We start from the raw sequence: 23,799 nt of genomic DNA on the forward strand, positions 1-23,799 counted from the left end.
TTATATAAACTAAATTATTTTACATTCAATCTTAAAATCATGTAAAATCACGATTTGCAAGACGCGGGATTTGGTAAACCGACACATAACCGAACACACATACTGCATATTCTTTGAAACACGTGTGAATTATATGTTTTAAACTTTTACATGATTTTATGCCCATAAATGGCGGTATAGAAATTTCTTAAGCAACTACAAAATTTCGACTAGTGGTTGTCTTTTTCAGACAAGTGATATATTATGATCACTTGCAAGTTATTAAAAAAAATTAATGCGAACCCTGCACTAATGCATGCTAATTTTGATCTTTTGCTACTAATCTGAACATGCAAACCTACAAGAAAGACAGAAAAACCCGAGGACACAACCAATGCATAAACTCGGTGGAGAAAAACAATGTCAAACATAATAACACAGCTAAAACAATTACTATCCACACTGATCTGTTTCCACATTTGTATATATATCATAATGATGTATTGATCTTCATTTTATTTTTACGATATATCCATGGCACATTTACCTCCGTCTGTATTATGAAAATGGCACAAATGGGAATAACAATGGTGAGATCATACAAAGCATCTGGAGTCAGTTTCACAAAAAAACTTTCGGCTAAGATTGATCGTAAGGCATGAACAATTCAGTATACTTACGATCAATCTTAGTCGTAATTTTTTTTGTGAAACCGACTCCTGAACATCGAATGACGAACTGGTGTTCGCATGCATCATATATTTAAGTACAGTAAACTTTGCGTTAAATACACGCAAATGACATTCAAAACGTACTATTTTAGAAAGAAGCGGGCTTGTCTCAGTTATACAAAAAAGTCGCTCAAAACGACGCCGACTATACATGACCTACATTCCTGATTTTAGGACTAGGGGCAAACACGGGTCAGCTTAAGGGCTAAGCTATATTTCAGCTATAATGATAAAGGGTTTGATCTATTCTTTGATATGTTTATAAAGTTACGCTTTGACGCTCAAAATTTTACCTGTACATATACGGTGCGACTTGTAGCGAAAAAAAGGTAAAAGTTTGGTTTGACATGTAATGAACATCTATAAGTTATTTGCATCCATGTCGATCAACTGTTGATGGGAAATATTGGATGAGGAAAGGACGAAATGGGCAGTAAGTCTTCTGTAATATTATTTCGTTTGAATAATTTGTGACAAAGCTTGTTAGCTTCCTCTTATGCGTTTAGTGTTATGTTCATTTTGTCACATTTATACTTTTGTCTTCCGCTAAGTAAAACTGTACACTAGTACATTAATAAAAATTCGCTAGCAGTTTCTCACTTGCTGTCATTTTATATGTGACCTTGCATATTTCTTTAATTTATGCTCATGGGTGAGTTAAGCTAATGTTTTAATCTGCGGATGTTGTAATGATACTTAGTATTTTGGTCACCGAAACTAAATATTTAAATGCAAAAGAAATATTATTTTTTAAAAGAGGTTTGCTGTGGTGCAGGGGGAATGTTGTAAGCAATGTTTTGGAACATTCACTACACTTATATATTAATATACCGGTATTAAAAGAAACTTACTTCTGTGAAATATTCGATTACAAAATGAAAATGGAAATGCATGTTGACTTGAATGTATCTATATATAACAGAAATTTGCACAAGTTTAAAATAAAACAAAATAAATGCAATGTATACCGAGAACTTTTATAATAATATAATTATAAATTCTTCCTTTCAAAATCCTTGGTTTTACATATGATAGTCATATCTTGTCATGTCTTTGTAAAGAATATGCACGTGAAGTTAATTGATAGGAGCATTCAGAGAGTCTTCGGACATTCCTATATACAACAGCGTATAGAACGTATAAATTAAAGATACATACTTTAAATATGTAAACGCAGTTTGGTTAAAGTGAATCGGTAATGGAAGAATAGTTTTATGCAGGGGACCCGGCCACCTTATTGAGCTTCATATATGATAAATGCATATAGACTTTTTACAAGTATCACGCCAGACATTGGCTTGCTAGAGGGACCCTCCTTTTTTCAAATTCCTGGAACCGCACCTATATAGTGGTAACATTATTCCCTAGTTCCTAGGACTATTGTACTAAGTATATTAGTCCCAGCTAGTTCTTTAAGTAATGCAACTTTCTTATGCAACCCAGTATATGAATAGAAAAACGAAAGCGTTACTTAAAAAAGCAACACATATTTAAAATGCATTAATGCAACATATTAACACAGTCATATTAAATAAAATGAAGAGATTAATTTAATTTTTATTCACTATTGAAATTATTTGAAGCATAACAAAACTTAAAAGCGTAATAACATTTATATTTGTGTTTCTTCTGTAATGTCCTCATCAGTGGCGCAACATTGGTAGTAATAAGTTTTGATTTGAATAATCTGAGATTTTTTGTGTGTAAAAGTACAATTAAGGATTTATATAGTAAATAGTCTTAATATATATCTCGAGTAGTATATAAATGGTTGGAATAATATTTTGATTTTGTCTCTGTTTGAAAATACATATATGAAAATAAAAAAGAATCAACAAGGCAAATGCCGGCCTGCGTCTTTAATATGATCCAATATAATTAAAATATAGAACTCGGATTTCGTTATACTACTACATAGCTAGGTAGTATAACGAAATCCGAGTTCTATATTTTAATTAGATTGTAATATGATCCAAAACTGAGACAAACACATGCAGGCAGATATCCAGTTGAAATTAAACAAAAGAAATGTAACTCTTTATTAGAGAAGGAAAAAAGCCCAAGTTGGTTTACATCTGTTTATACTGCACTCGTTCTATTTGAGCAGTCAAAATGCGTTGACCGTATATTTCTATGTCATATACAGTTACTGACCTGATATCACTTAAATGAATATTTAGATAGAAATTGCCGAAATTATAATTAATTATTCATACGACCTATTCAACCTGTTCTCGTTTCCAATGTATACAACGACTCAAACTTATTTCTTTTGCAAATTTTAGAAAAAAAAACATATTTCACTTGTTAATATTTTTGGTTTGCAAACTATAAATCATTATGTTTTATGCTTATTGTTGATATTTTAGTTCATTCTCAAACAAATTCGTTCACCATCGATTGCGGGTTTCAACAGGTAATGTACATTTCATTGTGTTGTTTATTTCTCTACCTGCATGATATGAGGCCTTTTTATAAAAGGGGAAGTTTCCCAATATTTAAATCAAATAATAACATTAACACATTAAACAACAACTGAAAATGTTTTTTTTTAAATTGCAGTATATAGACAATAATAGTGCATTAACTTGACATATCAACGATATAAGGATTCGGCCCGAAACGGGGAAAAAACTCGGCAGAGCCTCGCATTTCCCCGTTTCTAAGCCTCATCCTTATATCGTTGATATGTCAAGTCAATGAACTATTATTGTCTATTTCAATTGCTTTAAAAGTTTAATGTAGGTGCATAATCTAAGATTTTTTGCATCTTATATACGTGTTTTTATTTAAATTATAGTATGGCATAAAGATATAAGAATGACCCTTATAAAGCATTATTTGCATCTCTGCCCCCGGCGACAGTTTTATGTGAAAAAATCCTAAAAATGTGCAATAGTCTCATCGAAAAGAGAAAGTCGAGTACACCTTTTTGATGTTCAGGCGTTTTTGAGTTGATTGCTTTTTTTTTAAAAACGTATACAGCAAACATATTTGATACACCATCTCGCTATAGATTCTATCAGTTTTTTATGTATATAGGCGACAGGTTGATATGATAACATTAAAAATTCACAGTACTGAAAATGAAAAATATGGGTCAAGTGAAATACCTTTCTAAAGAGTCATAATAACAGTGTGGATTTGTTTAAATAACACATTTTTACTAAAAGTACTTGACGACAGACTTGACAATGGTCCTAAAAGTTTCTTAAATGATGATTGATCTGTGTCTTTAAATATTCATCTGTCATGTAAGAATCGTATTGAAGCTATGTGGATAAATTTATCGGTTTTCAAGAGCTACATTGACAGCGCGTCATCCCGAAAATGGCTTCGATTTTAACGATTAAAAAATTGTGTGGCGTAACGGGGAGATTATTTTTGACAAAGTTGAATCCTGACTGCATTAGAAAAAGAAAACAGTAATCGAGCGGAACCATCTTGAAGACACTGTAGGGGCGCACCGAGACTTGAAAGATTCAAAACTTTTCTCGCGCACCTTCAATAAATCGACGCTTCTCTCTCTACCGTTGTATCGGTATTAGTATCAACAACGTGATACAGATACAGATACTGATTTTCACATTTTTCTGACGCAGTCAGTATAATTTTAGTTTGTGACCCATTTAAAAAGGACCCTTCACTATGTTAACGGTATGCATGATGTCACAAATCTTTATTCTGTTTGGACGAAATAACGGAATTGAAAAAAAGGAAAAAAGGCAAGATGCTTTTAAAAAAAAAAAGAAAAGCAATACGTGAACCCAAGACCGCTGACTGGTCACCAAAAAATTGTTGATGAATTTTCGTTTGCTTTTGAATTGAAATAATTGACTGTGAATAGAATAAGATAATAAAGATGTTTTAACGTCTTTATTAGAAATATTCAATTGTGTGTTGATTCTTGCACAAGTCAGTTGAAAGCAATGTTGGATAGTTGTGAATAGAAAAGTGAATATATACAGCTTCTATTTGAATATACATTTTAAAGCTCGACTATTTTATTTATTATTTGGGAATGTACATCATTTTTTCATCACCCTTTTGCAAATCCCAGTTTCTCTAAACCGGATGTCTATTTCAAATTGCACAAAGCAATCGCAATACAAATTTAAGCACTCAGTTTGCTTAATAATCTGAATGCATTTATTTTATCTATCATATCTTCATATTTTGTTTCCTGCATGGATGCCTTCAATTATTCTCAACTCGTTTTTGAAGCTGTCTGTACTCATAGTAGATGTTGTATAGATAAATTTAAAGTCCAATTTCCATCTGAAGTGAAACCCTGTGGCATGCAACTTATATAAGAAGGTTAATTCTTATATTTTTCTTGAGAGTAACACACCAGCTTCATTGTGACCTCTTATATAAAGAATTATTTTGGTTTCATAAAACATCTCAAATTATAAGGACTTCCTGATTTTATCAATCCATATATTCTACAGGAAAACTTGGTTTTGAAGAATATCTAATTTTCAGAAGTTTTATGAATACCTGAACCGAAAGACCAATTTATATAAAAAGATATGTAGATGTAAAAAGATACCAGGATTATAATGTTGTACGCTAGACGCGAGTTAAGTCTACAAAGATTCAACAGTGACGTTTGAATAAAAAAAGTTAAAAAGGCCAAATCAAGTACGAAGTAAAGTAATCTATTCCTTAGGTAGAAAATCCTTATCATTTCGAAAATGTCAAAGTTTATAATAGGACAGTGACTAAAAAAAAGAGAAACAGCTAGAGGTCAGAATACCGTAAGTAATGATAACCGTGCTTGAAAGTCACATGTCAAGCTATTACTGCCGTGTCCTGAATTTAGATCAGAAAAGCGAAAATTCGCATTCACGAGTGAAATTAATATTTATGCATGCACGTGGTATTTTTGCGCAAGAATTAGTAAATAGAAAGCATACGCACTGATACTCTGGATAAGAATACGCATTTGTACCATAGTACAAATATTTAGATGCTATAGGTTGCACTTTGTAAAAACAGCTGTTTTTCAAACCACGCCTCTTTTGGGGAGATATATAATATTCATAGACAACTAATTTTGTTTACGTACTGGTTCCCGGATATGATCTCTATGTTTCATCTCATAGAGACATAACTTGGGAATGTTACTAGTAAATATACATATTCATAGTGATCAAGTTGAAGTCTGTGGAAATCCTTAAGTCAAGGTTGGGGTAGTATAGAAATTTAATGTAAGTTTAAACTCTTAGAAGTTAGGGGCATATAAACGTTGAAAATATGCCGCACAGCCCTATATTTTTTTTTCAAAACTTCATAGTAAAAGTGGTACAGTTTTAGCCGTGAAAGGAGTTCCTATGGGAAATTGCATTATTAATATTAACAAAAATGCAACCTATAAGGTTGAACTATTAAAACAAACAAACAAAAAAAGAATTGAAATTTATTAGTAAACATACATACCTGTTAGTGATTTTTTTTCCGAAAAATTTAGAATATTATTTTATAATATCAATAAACACAAACGTCAAGTATTTACGGGTGGGCATTTTATTTATCAAGTCAATCTCTTTTTTATATTGCTATACAAAATATAAACAGAGACTTATAAATCCATTCTAAAACAGTATACAATAATTAACATTATGAGAGTAATTAATTATGTTATGATTATTGTTAAATATTAAATACGTTTTTTGTGACATGCAAGGATTTAAAGTCCTTGTGAATTGAAACCATGCAAGTATTTTTCATTCACGACCGTTTAAAATTTAGATATTTAGCTGACTTTGGGTACGCATCCCTTCTCATTGGTGCTCATACGTTGCATATAATTTTCATAAATGTAATAACTGTTCAAACCTGTGAGACATAATGCACGTATATATGACAATTTTAATTATATTCTATTAAGAATAAATTTAGCCTCAGCTTAAACTTAATAATGAATATTCTATTATTCTAGTAGTATCTATAAATGAAATTCGATATTTTTGACAGAAAGTCCTTTTGTTTGATTATCTTTCTGCTTTCCGACCACTGTTTTTCCGACCTAAGATAAATATTTTTAAAAGAAATATCGTTTTTGTCGAGCCTGCGACTTTTGTCGCAGAAAGCTCGACATAGGGATAGTGATCCGGCTGCGGCGGCGGCGGCGTTAGCTAACTTCTTAAAAGCTTTATATTTTAGAAGCTAGAAGACCTGGATGCTTCATACTTTGTATATAGATGCCTTATGTTACGAAGTTTCCGTCTGTCATATGTCCATTGTCCTTGACCTCATTTTCATGGTTCAGTGACTACTTGAAAAAAAGTCAACTTTTTTTGTAATGTTAATTTTTTTCTTATTATGAATAATAGGATAACTATATTTAGTATGTGCGTACCTTGCAAGGTCCTCATGCCCGTCAGACAATTTTCATTTGACCTCGACCTCATTTCATGGATCGGTGAACAAGGTTAAGTTTTCGTGGTCAAGTCCATATATCAGATACTCTAAGCAGTAGGTCTACTATATTTGGTATATGGAATTATTGTAAGGTGTACATGTCCAACTGGTAGGTGTCATCTGACCTTGACCTCATTTTCATGGTTCAGTGGTCAAAGTTAAGTTTTTGATTTTTGGTCTTTTTTTTCTAATACTATATGCAATAGGTCAACTATATTTGGTGGATGGAAATATTTTATGATGTACATGTCAGTCTCGTAGGTTTTATTTGACCTTGACCTCATTTTCACGACTCATTTCTCAGTGTTAAGTTTTTGTGTTTGGTCTGTATTTCTTCAACTATAAGCAATAGATCAACTGTATTTGTTGTATGGAAGGATTGTAAGGTGTATATGTCTCTCTGGCAAGTATCATCTGACCTTGACCTCATTTTCATGGTTCATTGGTCAATGTTAAGTTTTCATGGTTAAGTTTGTTTCTTAGATACTATAAGCAATAGGTCAACTATGTTTGGTTTTTTGAATGATTGTAAGGTGTACATGTATTTCTCGTTTGGTTTGTCTGACCTTGACCTCATTTTCTTGGATCATGTTAAGTTTATGTGTTATTTGGAGTTAAGTTTTATATTTAGGACTATCAACATAAAATCAATGGTTAGTAAAGAAGGCGAGACATTTCAGCGTGTGCACTCTTGTCTTAATTTTCTTCATGCTTTCCGACATTTTCCCATGCTTTGATTGAAATACAAAATATCAAATGATAAACGTCTAGAAATAATCAGTGAATTCTGAGACATTATATATCAATAAACTATTCCCAGGTTTGTCACAATGCACAACAGCAAGCTGTATTAAATACTTCACACACAACGCGTTCAGGGACAGTCTCAAAGCATGATTATATAATTGCGTTATCATTTTACTTGATATTTAATAAACATTCACATTATTAAAAACACATAACTTTTGTCAAAAGGCAAATAGGTTCTAACGTATAAATGATTTTTTGACTGCAACCTATTTTTTTGTTTGTTTTACTTTCCAATCTACAAATGAACTTTGATTGTTGAAATACACAATGCCACGTGGTAGCCTATCAATAGAGGGACCGTTTCAAAGACATAAATAACCACCTGTATAAATGATCGAAAATTTTCGAGCCGTTCCGAGAATCTTGATTCAGAGGATATCGAGTGGCGTAAAGACACTTCCAAAACTCACCAATATATAAGCGTGAACTCCCTGACCAAAAAAAGATATATGTTACAAAAAAAGGAGAAACTTACGGAGATAAAATCACACTTAAAAATGAAATTAACCAGATAAATTAAAATAAATTCAGATAAAGAAGGTGTCGTTATCACTGTCAAATTGTTTGGATTTTGTAGGGTTAGCCTTTAATACATGAGTAGGTAAATATCACTGACCGGTTCATTAGATCTACCAGGTCAATATAAGGCTATTAATAGCTCGAGTGCTTTAAATATATCGTATCGACTAAAGCTTCCAATTCGTAATAATAATCCCAAAGAGTACAAAATATTATATTAGAAATAAAGATTGTCAAAATACATATATCGCAAACTTAATTACTTGTCAAAAGCTGTATTCAGTGGCGTAGCGATGCCATTTTTAAGTGTACGTCCAAACCTCGGCAAAGGGTCTGAAGGTCCCCGGCGGCCCCAGGGCAGAGGACCTCCAAGTAGAGGGCGAAACCCCTGGAAGCTCACGTGTTATCCTGAAAAAGAGACCATTTCTGTCATTCTAAATTTATCATTAGCAAAATACTTAGTCGGTTAAAAACACAAAACTTTACTACATAGAGATGATTTCAGCTTCCCAGTTGTGAACTTTTGATTTCTAGGTAGCAACATTCCAGTAGAAGTGTGATATGTGTATATATCTCCCAGTTGATACAATATTTTAGAACTTGCATTTCCTTGGAGATTGCTACGAGGAAGCTTTTAAACAAAGTGTTGCAAGTGGTGAAGTTGAAAGCATCCCTTCGGAAATTTTAAGATCGCTATCACGAGTTGGTTAACTGTTTCACAATTGACAACGAACATGTTCCATTGTTGTAACCACAATTCCGTCTTCTTTTCTTCGAATTTGAACTTCCGAATAAGACTTATCTTCGAGTTTTTACTAACATGAGCAACCCGACGGGTGCCACATGTGGATCAGGACATGCTTGCCCTTCTGGAGCTCCTGAGTTCATCCCCGGTTTTAGGTGGGCTCGTATTGCCTAGTCTTTAGTTTTCTATGTTGTCTTTTATATACTGTTTGTCTTTTCGACGTTTTTCGTCTTTTGAAATGACATTGCCAGTTTGTTTTATGAGTTTGAATATACCTTTGGTATCTTTAGCCTCTCTTTAAATTTGATTTGTTTGGGGTTTTTTCATGTTGATTTCATTGTTTTGATTTGGACTCTAATTGTCCTTTGTTTTAAAGAAAAATTTCCAAACCGTTTACTTTAGAATATGTTTAAAAGAAGATGTTGAGTCCAACCAAAAGACAAAAAAATCAAGACTTTATGAAAATTGAAAAAACACCAATAAGTTCTGTATTAATTATTTTAACTTCATACAATTTTCACACCTTTTTCCCAGAAAATTTCTTTAATGAACGCATGAAATGATTAATTTTCATAGATGGTCAGGTGTAACATAAAAATTCAAGCCACGCATATAGTATCCCAGCAGATACTAAATTGCTTTGCTTTAAACAAAAGTAATCTGAGTAGAATATTCACTGTTAATTCAAAGTTTGACAGAAAATGAACAAATATATAATATGATACCATTTGATTTAAAAGTAAATTTCGTCACTTTAATGGCTTCAATTACGAGTCATTGAAAAAAGCATTACAAAATAATTGCTCGTGTGCTTCAAAATAGTTTCTTTAATTTTCTTGGATGAAAATAATTTTCCCTCCGAAATTATTGTGCACGCCCGGGCATTTTGACGCAAACGTAGCTACGCGCCTGGTATTATATAGATCATCTTTCTCTGGCGTCCGTCCCCGATTTACACACCGAAATAGGTTGTATCAATTACGGATCCAGCCATTTTTAAAAAGGGGTTCCAACCCAGGATAAAAGGGCGGCCAACCATATGTCTCCCTTCAAATGCTTTGATCGTCAAACAAAGGGGGGGGGGGGGGGGGGGGGGGTCCAAACCCCCGACCCCCTTTTTTGGATCCGCCACTGTGTATCTCTAATTGTTAAAGTTGTTCTTGATATATAGTTATAATTGACATTTCTTCATGGATCTATACTGTTTCAAGCTTGTTATTCATTACAGATTGTATACTACTAATATATGTGTATATCTATTTCACAGCTATAGGTACTTTAATCTCTGAAAAATACCTTTATATATACATTTAGTTGAGTACCATGCAGTACAGATTTTAATTCTTTAGAGAAAAGCGCATATACTCAACTTTCAGAATCGTCAGCCTTTTTCTGTCAAATTGTTAGTAATTTTGTATTTTTTTTTTAAATATGATAATAAACCTGATAAAGATTCATGGTTTGTTTTAACATCTATGATCTGTATGTGTCAGATATCTATTTTAAAGATAGTACTTGTTTTTACCCTAAAATGGGAAGAGTAAGAAAGCAAAATAGGTTGTATCTCTAACTGTGAAAGTTGTGCTTGACATATAGTTATAATTGACATTTCTTCGTGGTTCTAAACTGTTTCAAGTTAGTTGTTCATTACAGATTTTATACTACTAATATATGTGTATGTCTGTTTCACAGCTATAGGTACTTTAATCTCTGAAAAATATCTTTATATATACATTTAGTTAACTACCATGCAGCATATTTTTTTAATTCTTGAAGAGAAAGGCGCATATCCTCAACTTTTAAAATCGTCAATCTTTTGTCGTCAAATTGTGTGCAATTTTGTTAACTATGATAAAAAAAAAAATGATAAAAGATAAAACTCTATGCTCACATCCAGAGACATATATACACATGTATCATTGTAGGTGTATATATGTCTCTGTCACATCTGAATGCATCAGATATCTTTTTTTAAAGAAAGTACTCGTTTAGTATTAATACTTTTCGATTAAAAAGTTGCATCACGCTGGGAACAGTATATCTAACGGGAAATGAATCTGGTAGGCTTTTCAGTATAAAATATTTATATGTTCCTGCATCACGTGAGTTGCACGACTTCATAATCACACGTAATAATCAAACCATATTTATTGTTTCCACCCCCAGCCATGTAATGATCTTCTCAATGCATTGTCAGAAGCAAAAAGATAACATAATGATACACATTGGTGCCAAGTTTTAAGGTATAGATGGTTTTATAGAAAAACCACCACCAATTAAGACTTCTAGACGAAAATTTAGAAATACTATACAGATGTATAAATACGTGCCAGTTTCTCAACAGTTATATATTTGTTTTTGATCCATTTTTATTAAAAAGACAATCGTTTTAACTCATTTGCGACTTCAAAAGAATTTTTGAAAATCAGGTATTTCCAATTTGCAAATATATGCATATTATATGTTATATTTTGACCATGCTCACAGACAACTGATATTGATCTATAAAACTGTATGGTTTTCTGAAGGAACATGCCATAGAAAGGGATTAAATGGTGGGTGTTTACAAAATGAGTGAACTTGCAGCTTATGTTGATGCTTTAAGAAAAAGGATCAGATCGATCCTCATTATGTAACCTTGCCATTGAAAGAGAAAGATACTTAAAAATGCTCAGGTGTCAAAGAACTTGTAAAATCTGCAAAAGTAGTGAAATTGAAAATGAACAGCACATACATGTATGCTACTACATTGTAGAGGGTACTTTAATATCAGAAAGACTTTTAAATTCAAAATGTCCAAAATTACTAAAAAAAAAGTAACACGTCCTTTGTGCAATGAATATAAAATAAAGCTTATACTTAATAATAAATCTTACACAGCACTAAGGGAGCTACCATTTGATTTTTATGGGGGTTAGGATGAAATTTGAAAAAAAGGCAGGACCGGAGATTTTGAGTTAAAAAAACGCAGCATGAGCAACTTAGCAAAAAAAAAAAAAAGGCAGGATGACAATTTATGTAAAAATAGTCAGGATGGAAAAATATAATAATTTTGTTGTTAGGAGTATGGAAGTAAACATTAACAACATTAATAAATTTGTTGTTCAGAGTACAGAAGTGAAAATTTATCGTCATACTAAATACTTATCAAAGGTGGTACATATGCGAAATAGTGAGACGAGATATAACACAAAATAAGTAAACATTGAATTACAGAAATGCATTGATAAGTACTTGGTAGGAATAAAACATGATAAAAAACGATTTTTAAACATTTTTACTCAGCCATGGAAAATTGATTGATTGATTGATTGGTGTTTGCTTCACGCTGCTTGAGCACAAAAGGCTATATCGCGACGAGAGCTAATTCAAATATTTAAAAATTCAAAGTATATTTTTAAAATCAGACAAAAAGTCCTTCAATATATTATAACTCAAATCTAAATCAAAATTGTTTATATACAAATAAAATACAACGCTAAGATAACGTGATACAAATTAAAATCATTTAAATTTCATACAACATTTTTATATTTTATAATATATTCCAACTTCTTTTAGGAATGAAACAATATTTGTAATTGAAACACTATCAAATAAATCATACATATTATTGACATTGAAATGCTTCCTACGAATATCTGCAAAGTCAATACAATTAATTAAAACATGTTTAATTATAGTAAACTTGCAGTTGAAGGTATACATTGTGGTTCTTCTTCATTTTTTCATGGAAAATTGAACCCCCTCCTATAGACATCAGATTTTCCAATTGTCATAGCTATTCCAGCTATGTTATATATGTTATATATATAGTAATAATACATTCATAAGTGTTTAATATGAATAAACATCTTAGAAATAATGTTGAAACAATTTTACTTAGCCATTGAAAATTGCCCCCCCCCCCCCCCCCCAAAAAAAAAAAAAAAAAAAAAAAAAAACAGATATCAAAATTTCAATTTATAACAGCATTTTAAAACAACTTACCATTATGTTATGTTCCAATTAGTTTTTTTGAATGAATAAACAAGGGGTTTGAATATTCAATACAGAGGGGGGGGGGGGGGGTTCAATTTCAATTTTTGTGGTAGGTTTGTTTGTTATTCTGTATAAACTAATTTTCTGAATGCTATATATATAATTTTTTTTTGATGAAGTGAACTCCTTTAATTAGATAATAATCTATTTTTATTAAGGGATATATTTCATTACATTACATTGTGTAGATAAAGTTATTGACATTGAAAGATAAGTTGCAGATCTATATTAGTTTGAGATAAATGAAAGAAAAAAAATTTGGAACTATTAATTATATTTGATTATAATTTGAAAATAGATATACATTGTGTAACATCATATGTAATTTAAGAAAATAGTGGTTAAATCATATCTAATTTTAGAGAACTATTTGTTTATAATCTATTCAGTTTGAGTTATTTCCCTTTGACAGAAATTATATGCATAAAATTAAACATTTCAACAGAAATTTAATATACATAGGGTTCTTTCAAATGCTGAATCTAAACCTGTATTTAAATATTAGATTTTTGGGCCCTGTTTTCAAGTTGTGTTTAACTGTGTTTGATTTTAACATAAATTGAATATATATGGGGTTCTTTGATATGCTGATTCTAACAATGTACATAGATTTTGGATATTGGACCATAATAGGTAAATGTCCAATTTAAAATTTTTCAGTTCTTTGACCACATTCATTTTGGGTCACAAACCTATGCTGTGTCAAATATTCAATCACAATCCAAATTCAGAGCTGTTTTAAGCTTAAATGTAGTGTCCATACTTGCTCAACTGTTCAGGGTTCAACCTCTGCAGGAAATCCGGTTTGCTGTCACTCTGACAGCCTCTTGTTTTGTTTAAACCTGAAAATAATATTAATATTATTAATTAATTTTTACAATTTTTCTTTTGTACTTTGATGTAACTGTGACCTGTTAATATATTACCTTGTAGTTACAGAAGCCTATCCATGTAGACTGAAAGTATCAGTGACTTCATTGTCTTGCTCAGGAAACTTTTATGGCAGACCTAGTAAGCTAAAATGTCTAGATTAACAGATTTCTAAAAAAAACAGCCTAACAGTGATCTAGTTTTTACATCTTTGAATGATACCTGCTTTTGTATCTGAATTTCAATGGATGCATTTAGGATAATAGTAGATATCTACATACCCTGGCATCCTGACCCAATCTAATTCGTCAATAGGGCCAGGCGTAATTCAATCCAGATGACCAACTATCAGCGCTGAACAGGACTGAATAATTGCGCATGTGCATGTTCTATAGAATAGGAATATATCATCTGATTGTTAATTAACAGTTGATTTACGATGTCAATCAATAACGTTTGAATTATATATGCTAATTTTTTCGAAATTTACATTTCATATGAAATGAAAAATAATTTTCAGTACTTTCATGACAATAAAAATATTTCCAGCCATATGTCAAGAAATGACGCTATCCCACAATGCATCATTCTAACATCTAATTGAGCAGTGAGCCAGGATCCCAGGCTAATATCTACAGTCTTATTACCAACCAACACCTGATGTTGGCTGTTTTTTTTCTCTTTTTTCATTTTAACATCCAAAAAGATATTAATGTTGTCATAGTACCAAAACAGCACATATAGACATGATTCCGTATATGGACATGATGGATCAAGAATTGCAAGATTAGACTCCATACTGTCAAGAAAGTACATGAAGTACATGTACGAAGGGTCACAATTTTGGGCCATAAAATAATTGATGTTGAAATCACGTTTACAGACGGGATCGTCCGCGAAAGAGTTAAAAGTCTTATTTTTTGCCAATTTTTTTCAAATCCTCAATCAAAAATGGCAGTGCACTTTACTTGTGCATGATGGTAGGATATTTGATCATACTTTTACCTTATGTTTCAGAACCAGCTAAAATAAAGGCAGGAAGAGTTGGACCACCACCATTAAAAGATGACATCTTATATGTTAATGCATGTCAAGAAGATCAAATGGTAACTTTCATTATGATTTAATATAGAAGGTCGTACGGTGGTGACCTGTAGTTGTTAACTTCTATGCCACGTGAACCCCCTACCATGGAAAACTAAACCCCCTATAGACCTCAGATTTTTAAATTGTCTTAGCTATTCCAGCTATGTTATATAGTTATAATGCATTTATAAGTACTTGGTAGGAAAAAAACATGTTAGGAAATGTTTTAATTTTTTTTTTAATCAGCAATGGAAAATTGACCTCCTCCTATAGACTTCAGTAATAATGCATTGATAAGTACTTGGTAGGAATAAAACATGATAAAACAGATTTTTAATCATTTTTACTCAGCCATGGAAAATTGAATCCCCTACTATGGAAATCTGAACCCCCTTCTATAGACCTAAGATTTTCAAATTTTCATAGCTATTCCAGCTATGTTATATAGGTTATATAGTAATAATGCATTCATAAGTGTTAAGTATGAATAAACATCATAGGTCAGCATTTCTTAATGAAGTTGTAACCCTAGGTTTTATGAGATTAACAGATTAATAAAATTTAACAGCTATGTATTTATAAAAATGAAGTTAGAAATGTAGACTTAAAATTTAGTGCACTCTCAGTGTTTTAGTTTGGGATTTTTCACGCTAGTCCAGGTTGTCATCATTTTTTTTTTCAAATCCCTAGTTCCGTCATTTTTATACGACCGCAAAAAAATTTTGCGGTCGTATATTGGTATCACGTTGTCGTCAGCGTCGTCCGAAGATGGTTGGTTTACGGTCAATCACTTTAGTATGATAAAATAGAAATCTATGAAATTTAAACACCAGGTTTATAACCACAAAAGGAAGGTTGGGATTGATTTGGGGGGGGGGGGGGGGGTTATGAACCTAACAGTTTAGGAATTAGGGGCCAAAAAGGGGCCTAAATCAGCATTTTTCTAGTTTCCAGACAATAACTTGTGGAAAGGTGTATGGATCTCTCTTAAATTATACCACAAGTTTCCATACCACAAAAGGATGGTTAGAATTTGCTTTGGGGGTTATGGCTAAAACCATTTAAGAATTAGGGCCAAAAATGGTGGAAAAACAAGGGTTTCCTGGTTAATGGACAATTATTTAAGACAATAAAAAGCAGTGTAAAAGAGGTAATCCAAACACAACGTTTTGATTACCTCCCTTACACTGCTTTCAAATTATGTATAAAGAAATGTTGTATTGTCTTTAGCTGTCAATTTATTTTTAGAAGTTACTATTAAGGAATATTAATTTTTAGCCATGATTATGTATGTCATTTTCTAATTTATTAGACTTTTATGATGTATTTAAATGGATAATTATGGTTGCACCTCCATTGGAAATTTGAATTGAGATAATGACCATATCTTGAGGGAAAGAATTTTTTGTGGGGAAAAAGGGGGGGAGGTGAAAAAAAAAATTTGAAGGGGTAAAAAGAAATTGTAGGGGTCAATCTTTTCTCATTTCAGATTTCAGAAATTAAAAAAAAAAATTCTTCAAATATTATTTTTTGGGTAAAAAAAAGTGTGTGTGTGTGTGGGGGGGTCAATTCGCAACAGCAAAGTGTATTGCACAAAAGCAAAAAAATTGAATATAAATTCAAATCATATACTGGTAACCAATTCCAAGTTCTTTGACTACAGTTATTCCGTGTCAGAAACCTATTATGTGTCAAATATTTAATTACAATCCAAATTCAGACCTGTATCAAGCGCGAATATTGTGTCCATTTTTGGCCCCAACTGTTCAGGGTTTAACCTCTGCGGTCGTATCCAGCTGCGCTCGGGGAAGCAATTAATGTTTTTATGTATATGTCATGTATGTAGCATTCATGTTCAAGTCTTCATATTAAACCAAAGACTAGGTTAAAAATCAAATTGAGTTTCTTTTTGCAACCAAATGATGAAGACTAGACCGAGCTTAAACAATTTTGATGAATCTTTTAACCTGATAGTTCAAACCCAGGGTGAGGACATATGTACTATTGTATCGATAGATCATGACCTTCTACTGAACCTACCTATTCGAAAATTTACTGATACATCATTAAGTATTTTAGATTTTAATATAGATTCTAGAATTTTAAATTTATATTTACTAACTGAATCATATTTTGCATAAATTTAGCTGCAAACTACTTTAAAAGAAATAATTTTAATTCTAAGAAATCTATTAGTGCCTGGTACATTGATTGAGACAATATAAATGTACTTTCTCAGGTAGACAACAAATACTTTATAATATTGACTGGTGACGAGGTAGTCCCTTGGATCCAGCAAATCTCAATTAAGGCCTTCAAATGCCAAAGAAATCTTTGACTATTTAAGCTGGAACTAGCAAGTTTGTTGTCTCTTAGATACCAACTAATATAAAAGCCATTCGACAACTGTAGGCCTGATGCTAATCTGCATGTTATGTTTCAGTAAAATAGGTTTAAGTTCTATGTCTGCATGAGTGACGCTCTCAGATACTGATATATCATATAATTTAGTGCAAGGCTGCATTCGGTGGAGAACAGCTGCTTCCAACCAAGAGTAGGTGACACTGACCTGTTTTTATACGACCGCAAACAATTTTGCAGTCGTATATTGGTATCAAATCGTCGTTGTCGTCGTCCGAAGACATTTGCTTTCCGGACAATAACTTTAGTATTAGTAAATAGAAATCTATGAAACTTAAACATAAGGTTTATAACCACAAAAGAAAGGTTTGGATTGATTTTGGGGGTTATGGTCCCAACAGTTTAGGAATAAGGGTCCAAAAAGGGGCCCAAATTAGCATTTTTCTAGTTTCATGACAATAACTTGTGGAACAGTTTATGGATCTGTCTGAAATTATACCACAAGTTTCCATATCACAAAGGGATGGTTAGGATTGGCTTTAGGGGTTATGGCTCAAACCGTTTAGGAATTAGGGGCAAAAAAGTGAGAGAAAAACAAGGGTGTCCTGGTTAATGGACAATTACTTAAGTACAAATTACAGTGTAAGGGAGGTAATTCAAACACAACTTTGAATAACTCCCTTACACAATATTGAAGCATTATAACTAGACCATGTAGCTTGAATGCTTTAATTATTTGAAATTACAACATATATATATATATATATATATATATATAAAAGTCTAAATTGAAACCAACGTTCAAACCTATGATTGCGTTGGATAAAAACCGCAATTTTTATACGTGTGCATGTAAAACAAATTTCTTGGTAGAGGGGTCTAAATACAGCACAAACAACAATTTCCAAAAGACCAAAAAAAGTGAAAAAGTCTATTTTAACAAAACGCATTTGACTAACAGGTCGAACAACTGATGTTCTTTAACCCTGCTGACTGCCATTGGCGATTGCCAAATAAATTGATCACCAGATCTAACAAAATGGATCTGAATATTAATTTAATGCCAAACAGAAAACAATAAACTTGTGGAAAAGATGGTATACCACAAACATGAGGTGCAAAAATTTGTACACCATATCCGGATTTCGACAATTAATGTCTCTTCAGTGATGTTAGGGATCGAAACGGTATTTGGAAGGCCAAAACTACCCTTATATAATATATATATATATATATATATATATAAGGGTAGTTTTAATTTCCCATGGTAAAAAAGGGGGAGGGGTCAATTACCATGGCTCAGTTAAATTTAAAAAGTATAATTTTCAAAACGTCTTTTCATGCATGTTTTTACCATGGGAAATTAAAACTACCCTTATATATATATATATATATATATATATGTTGTAATTTCAAATAATTAAAGCATTCAAGCTACATGGTCTAGTTATAATGCTGCAATAAGTATTTTGAATAAAATTTTGTTGGTAAAGACTTCAGAGCACTTATACCAAGCAAAGATATTTCTTTTAACCAATCAGGGAAAATTAACCTCTCCTTCTTGTATGAATGATTTTTAATCTATGATAAGCTTTAGAATAATGTATAATGTTCTAATAATCATCTAGAATGAAAAAAAACAGGGGGGGGGGGGGGGGGGGCGGTTGAATTTACCATGGGGGGGGGTCAATTTTCCATACAGGGGGTTCAATTTACCATAGCGGTATTTTGACCCCCGGGTCAATTTACCATGGGGTTCAAAATACCATATGACACCGGGTAACTCTTGCAGTGTAGTTGGTCTTCTTAACGATGTTTTCTTTAGTACTGCTGGTATTCTTGTAGAAGTTGTTTTATTACTGCCGGTTACGACCTGACTTCATTTCTGAGTCACTAATCGGTGACTCTTGCAGTATAGTTTAGTTATTTTTATACGACTGCAAAAAATTTTGCAGTCGTATATTGGTATGACGTTGGCGTCGTCGTCGTCGTTCGAAGACACATTTGATTTCGCACTCTACCTTTAGTTTAAGTGAATGGATCTCTATGAAATTTTACCATAAGGTTCAGTACCACAAAAGGAAGGTTGGGATTGATTTTGTTATGGTACCAACAGTTAAGGAATTAGGGGCCAAAAAGGGGCAAAAAATAAGCATTTTTGTAACTTCCAGACATAACTTGTGTGTTAGTGTATGGATCTCTCTGACATTGTACCACAAGATTTCATATCACAAAGGGAATGTTTGGATTGATTGTAGAGGTAATTGCCTCAAAATTTCAGGAATAAGGGGCCAAAAAAGGGGGAAAAAAACAAGCATTTTTCTAGTTTCATGACAATAACTTGTGTGTAAGTGTATGGATCTTTCTGAAATTGTACTACAAGATTCCATATTACAAAGAAAAAGCTGGAATTGAGTTTGGGGGTAATTGCCGAAAACGTTTAGGAATAAGGGGCCAAAAAGGGGCCAAAAATAAGCATTTTTCTAGTTTCCAGACAATAACTTGTGTTCAAGTGTATGGATTTCTCTGAAATTGTACTGCAAGGTACCATACCACAAAGGGAAGGATGGGATTGAGTTTTGGGGTAATTGCCTCAAAATTTTAGGAATAAAGGGCCAAAAAGGGGCAAAAAACAAGTATTTTTCTAGTTTCAGGAATTTGGGGCCGAAAAGGGGCAAAAAAAACAAGCATTTTTCTAGTTTCCAGACAATAACTTGTGGTCAAGTGTATGGATCTCTCTGAAATTGTACTGCAAGGTACCATACCACAAAGGGAAGGCTGGGATTGAGTTTGGGGGTGATGAATCATAAGGGGATTCAAAAATTTGGGGGGGATTTTTTTTTCATTTTTTTCCTTTTTTTTTTTCTTTAAAATTTTCCATTTTAAATTGGTTATTTCTGATTTATATATAAAAGCAAATAATAATAATATGGTTTAAATAGGTAAATTAAATTTTTTTAAGTTCTTAGACCACACTCATTCTGTGTCAGAAACCTATGCTGTGTCAAATATTTCATCACAATCCAAATTCAGTGCTGTATCAAGCATAAATGTTGTGTCCATACTTGCCCCAACTGTTCAGGGTTCGTCCTCTGCGGTCGTATCAAGCTGCGCCCAGTGGAGCATTTAATTTATTTTTTTATTCTTTTTTTTTAAGTTGTCTTGAAGATCCTGCTGTACTGCCGGTTACGGCCTGACTCCATTTATGAGTCACTAACCCGGGTAACTCTTGCAGTGTAGTTGGTCTTCTTAACGATGTTTTCCTCAGTACTGCTGGTATTCTTGTAGAAGTTGTTTTATTACTGCCGGTTACGACCTGAATCCATTTCTGAGTCACTAATCGGTACCTCTTGCAGTATAGTTTAGTTATTTTGGAGGAGCTTATCTATATTACCTTTTTCATTACTTATATAAATTTATGGTAATCAATTTCTGTTAAATATTGAACTAAGCACGACCAGACATATTGGTGTTTGTCTTTAGGAGGATCTAGTAATATTTTGGTATTAATATTTTGTATTTGAACCTTTACTAAGTTTAATTGTAAATTTTGTCTGGCTTGTGAGTGATTAATGCAGGTAACTAGTATGTGTTCTATATCCTCTTTAATGCCGCATGTATTGCATATTGGAGATACCCTACAGGTGTACTGTCCTAGTTGACCAGGTAGTAAAGTAGTACCAAACCTAAGTCTAGTTATTATTTTTGCATGATATCGATAACCTTGATAAAAAGTAGGTTTTTTATTTATCGAACGGCTCCATAAGAAGCATGTGTTATCCCATCTAGCTTGCCACTTTTTCTTATATAATGCTGTTGTTATTGCAATGAATCCGTTTGCACTAGGACTCATGTTAAGATCAATTTTATCGTTACTTAGCGCTAGTTTTGCTAGTTTGTCTAATTAGCCATATTTTGCATACAATATCAATTCTGACAAAATAACATGTCTCCCCATGTGGTCAAGGTGAAAATCTTTCAGCAAAATGAAACTGTATTGCTACTTTATGAGGCCCTACCATATGGTTCCTAAAGAGGAAACCCTTAACACATTGCTACAACAGAAGGGGGCAGTATGTTTTTTGGTCTATGTATCCGTCTTATATTCAGTATTTCTGACGATGGGTCAGTTTGTTATTCCTTTCGTTTGTCCCTTAACAGATTAAATATTTTGGTTAAGGTAGCAAAACACAGTTAGGAAAAAATTGACACTCATAATTTTTAAACACCTTCTTTCCCTTCCTTTCTAACAAATAAGGCTTAATATTTGTATTATGCATGTGAATATTTATGGAAAGAGCATCTTCCATAGATTTGATTTCCAATAGTTATAATGGTAAAATATAATCTCTTTTTGGTGTAACCATGGCAACAATCTGCATTTATTTGATACAAAATATTGCGAAAAGGGGGTTGAAAATGTCACAAAAGTCTCCAAAATTTGGTCCAAAGGAGAATTTCAATCCATTAGAGTGATACCTTTCCTGAAACCATAGACATTTATCTATCAAGAGGTCAAAACAATCATATGCATTTCTGCTCGTTTTTCCATAAAATTGAATCGAAAAGATCGAGGGTCAAATCTTTGTTGAAAAACACTACAATAATTTCTGGACCTATGGGCGGTACGGATGTGAAAATACGGACTGTCAAACAGAAAAATGGCGAATAAAACATGCTAAAAACAATCTAGAGGCTCATATAAACGCCCATTTGGAAGGCTATATCATTCTTCAACTATCTAAAAATCAATTTTATTGTACAAAAACTTTAATATTTAAAAAAATCACCATGGCCAAAATGCGAAACTAAACTTCTAACTGTGTATTGCTCCCTATGGTAGTTTTAAAATTACATGCCGGATTATAGTTTTGACCTGATTTCCTGCTTTAATGACTATAGAAAAGTGATCTGGTTAAAGTTTTTGGATAAGCTTGTTTATTATGTAGTTTTGATTACTGGTGGCATGTGGTTGAAACTAATTTTAATTACAAATGTGCATTGGTAATTGGTAATTGTAATTAATGGCCTTCGGCTGTTATCTGCTCTTTGGCCAGGTTAATGTCTCTTTGACAAATTCTCCGTTTCCATTCTCAATTTTATTATGTTATTTGGTTAAGAGAACTTACCAAGAAATTGAGGTAAAATCAATTGAAATTTAGAACGCAGTCTTGTGAGATTATGCACTTTTAAAATTACATGCCGGATTATGGTTTTGACCTGATTTCCTGGTTTACTGATCATAGACAAGTGATCTGGTTAAAATTGTTGGATAAAGTAGTCAAGCATGAAGTTGTGATCACTGGTGGCATCAGCTTGAAACAGGCTAAATAGTACAAATGTGCATGTCATTATGACGTGAACTAGTTTAAACAATATTAAATGCTGTCCTCATATGTTACTTAAATTGTTATACTTATATATAATATATTAAATTATGATGTTAAACTTCTCTTTAAAGATTGATTTTTGTTTTGGTTGGTTAGATCTTATCAAAATATCCCACTTAGACGTCTGAGCATTTAATCAAAACAATAAATATTCAACATCATATTTTGTTATGACTGACAGGCACTGTTTGAGATGTGGTATATCATTATCAATGAGACAACTATCCACAAGAGACCAAATCTGTTTTAATGTCTAATTCACCCAAATACCTGTTAGATCTAAAGTTATGTAATCAAAGGTAGTGATAAGAAGTTGGACAAGGTCGTTTAAATCAAATTAACTATATACCTACTTATATAAAAGTACACTTTTATGTTTAAAAGATTGAAAGCTTTTAGTTTATAACATTTTAAATGCTTAAGAGCCAGTCTGTGGTAAAACCATGCAAAATGGTCCGAATCCAAAATTATCCGATCAGACTGATATTTTGTATTTTTGATACCTTATATGTAATTACTGTTTGTGCAAAATATTTTGAAAAAATATTCAGCCATTATTTGTGTATGCAGAACATTCGATAATTGTCCATTTCTGTACTGACAAAAGGCCATTTTTAGCCTATTTTTGGGTATTTTGACCTGGTTTTTTGTATTATTATAGAAAAGTTGCAGCTAAATGATAACTAATACCTTAACAAACAACTTAAAATAAAAGAAAATTAGGATAGTTTTCAAAGTTTTGACATTTCTCAATACCCCTACTGGCAGGTTGATATTTCATGGTTTTGAAAAAGTGCCGATTCAGCAAAATTTTTCTTTTTTAAAAACCTGAATCTTGTAA

General features: G+C 32.3%; 1 protein-coding gene across 7 annotated transcripts in view; it reads left to right on the forward strand.

Annotated features, from left to right (window-relative positions):
- Window positions 1–23,799, forward strand: part of LOC127720128 (polyamine-transporting ATPase 13A3-like) — a 206,462-nt gene that overhangs the window by 106,934 nt on the left and 75,729 nt on the right. For 3 of the 7 annotated variants that reach the window (XM_052226562.1, XM_052226565.1, XM_052226569.1), the window contains exons 1-2: window positions 1,005–1,143; window positions 15,139–15,227. The exons of 3 other annotated variants lie outside the window; for them this stretch is intronic. In XM_052226562.1, coding sequence (XP_052082522.1) covers window positions 1,137–1,143; window positions 15,139–15,227 — 96 coding nt within the window. In that variant the 5' untranslated portion in view covers window positions 1,005–1,136. Of the gene's footprint in view, window positions 1–1,004; window positions 1,144–15,138; window positions 15,228–23,799 lie in introns of those variants that run through there. One more of the 7 variants, XM_052226564.1, reaches the window with a different exon arrangement.

Source organism: Mytilus californianus, unplaced genomic scaffold (genome assembly GCF_021869535.1).
Source record: "Mytilus californianus isolate M0D057914Y unplaced genomic scaffold, xbMytCali1.0.p SCAF_11, whole genome shotgun sequence".
NCBI classification, from domain to species: Eukaryota; Metazoa; Mollusca; class Bivalvia; order Mytilida; family Mytilidae; genus Mytilus; species Mytilus californianus.